Genomic DNA, 1471 nt, shown 5'->3' with positions numbered 1-1471 from the left:
CAGGCCCGGCGGCGGGAGCGCGCACCGGCGGGAACATAGCCAGGCAGAGCCCTGCGACAGGAACAGGCGCGTGAAGCGGGAGAAGCGAGATGACGCCCACCAGGCCGCTGCCAGTTCTGAAACCAGCTCAGGAGCTGCCTGGTCACTCAGCATCCGGGCCTCGCTGGGGCTGCAGCCCTTGGAGGTCCATGCTGTCAACAAGGAGGCGGGCACCCAGGAGTTCGGTGGCCCCTGAAGTCATCAACCCCATGGCCGTGCAACAGCGAGAAGAGAAATAGACTCAGTATCTGAGATAGGAAAGTGCCTCCATATCCGAAGACCTGGGTTCCAGTTTTCCTCTAGTTCTGACCACAGGACTCTGAGTGAGTCATAAGACCTTTGAGTCCAAATATCCTGACCCACTGAGATTTAGATAATAATTCACTTCTCTATTCTATTCTTTTTTTTTTTTTTTTTTTTTTTTGAGGAAAAGGTTTTTCTTTGGGGGTTTTTTTGAGAGACAGTGTTTTACTATGGGGCTTGTGTGCTCACTAGAGAAACAGAGAGAGAGAGAAAGAGAGAAATCACCCCCCTGGGGGGATGGCCATGCCACAATCCCTCCTTCTCTTCCATTCTCCTCTTGGGATTTGGGGCATGCATGCACAAGCACCCAGAGTGAGTTTAAGCCACCCAGTCTGGGACTCAAACCGTGGTCGACTTTGTGGGAGTCCAGAGACATAGTCATTACACTAACTGCTGGTCCTGGTCCACCTCTTAATACTGTTACAATGACATTTAAATTTCTTCATGACTTTTGGAAGAGACAAACGTTCACACCATACTAGCATCTAAGACTTGACCCAAGGCCCCTAAGCACCAGCGGACATGGTGTGCTGGGGTGGAAGGGAGGGATGGGTCAGTCTGAGGAACTGGATTGAAGTATATTAAGTGATGCGTTTGTGAAGTCTAGTGAGGTCAGATTACAGATGGCTGTGAAAAATGGATAGAGAGATTAGGAATAAAATAGTCATCGAATTTAGGGAAAAATGAAAACTTTTTTTCAGATTCAAAGCAAAATTAAATATACATGAAAAAATAAATATACAGAAATGAAAATATCTGTGTGAGCAGAACTTTAAACTACTGTAGTCAACTACCTGGGAGTCTAGTCATGTAACCATGACAACATCTGCTGGTTTCAACCTGGCATGATTTTCAAGTTGCCGGATCCGGGTCTTGAACTGTGGTCAGCCATGTGGGAGTCCAGCTCTTTAATTACCACATCACCTGTTGGCCTCTTAAATTTTTATTTTTAATTTGCAAGTAATGATCATTTATGTTTATGGGGCATAATGTAATGTCTCATATATGTGTACGTTGTGGGGGGGTTACATCAAGGTTAACATATCCATCACCTCAAATGCTTATCATTTTTGTAATGAGAACATTTAGGATCTATTTTTTTTTAACAATTTTCAAGTATACGATTTAT

At 44.7% G+C, this 1471-nt stretch overlaps 1 protein-coding gene across 1 annotated transcript in view; it reads left to right on the top strand.

Annotated features, from left to right (window-relative positions):
- Nucleotides 1-235, top strand: part of LOC102487147 (splicing factor U2AF 35 kDa subunit) — a 1775-nt gene extending 1540 nt beyond the window's left edge. The window contains exon 2 of the mRNA XM_014584357.2: nt 4-235. Within this exon, the coding sequence (XP_014439843.2) occupies nt 4-235 (232 nt within the window). The remainder of the gene's footprint in view (nt 1-3) is intronic.
- Nucleotides 236-1471: the final 1236 nt, after the last annotated feature.

Source organism: Tupaia chinensis, unplaced genomic scaffold (genome assembly GCF_000334495.1).
Source record: "Tupaia chinensis unplaced genomic scaffold, TupChi_1.0 Scaffold146604_1, whole genome shotgun sequence".
Lineage (NCBI taxonomy): Eukaryota > Metazoa > Chordata > Mammalia > Scandentia > Tupaiidae > Tupaia > Tupaia belangeri.
The sequence above is the reverse complement of the archived record's forward strand: the minus strand, read 5'-3'. Positions and strand labels throughout refer to the sequence as shown.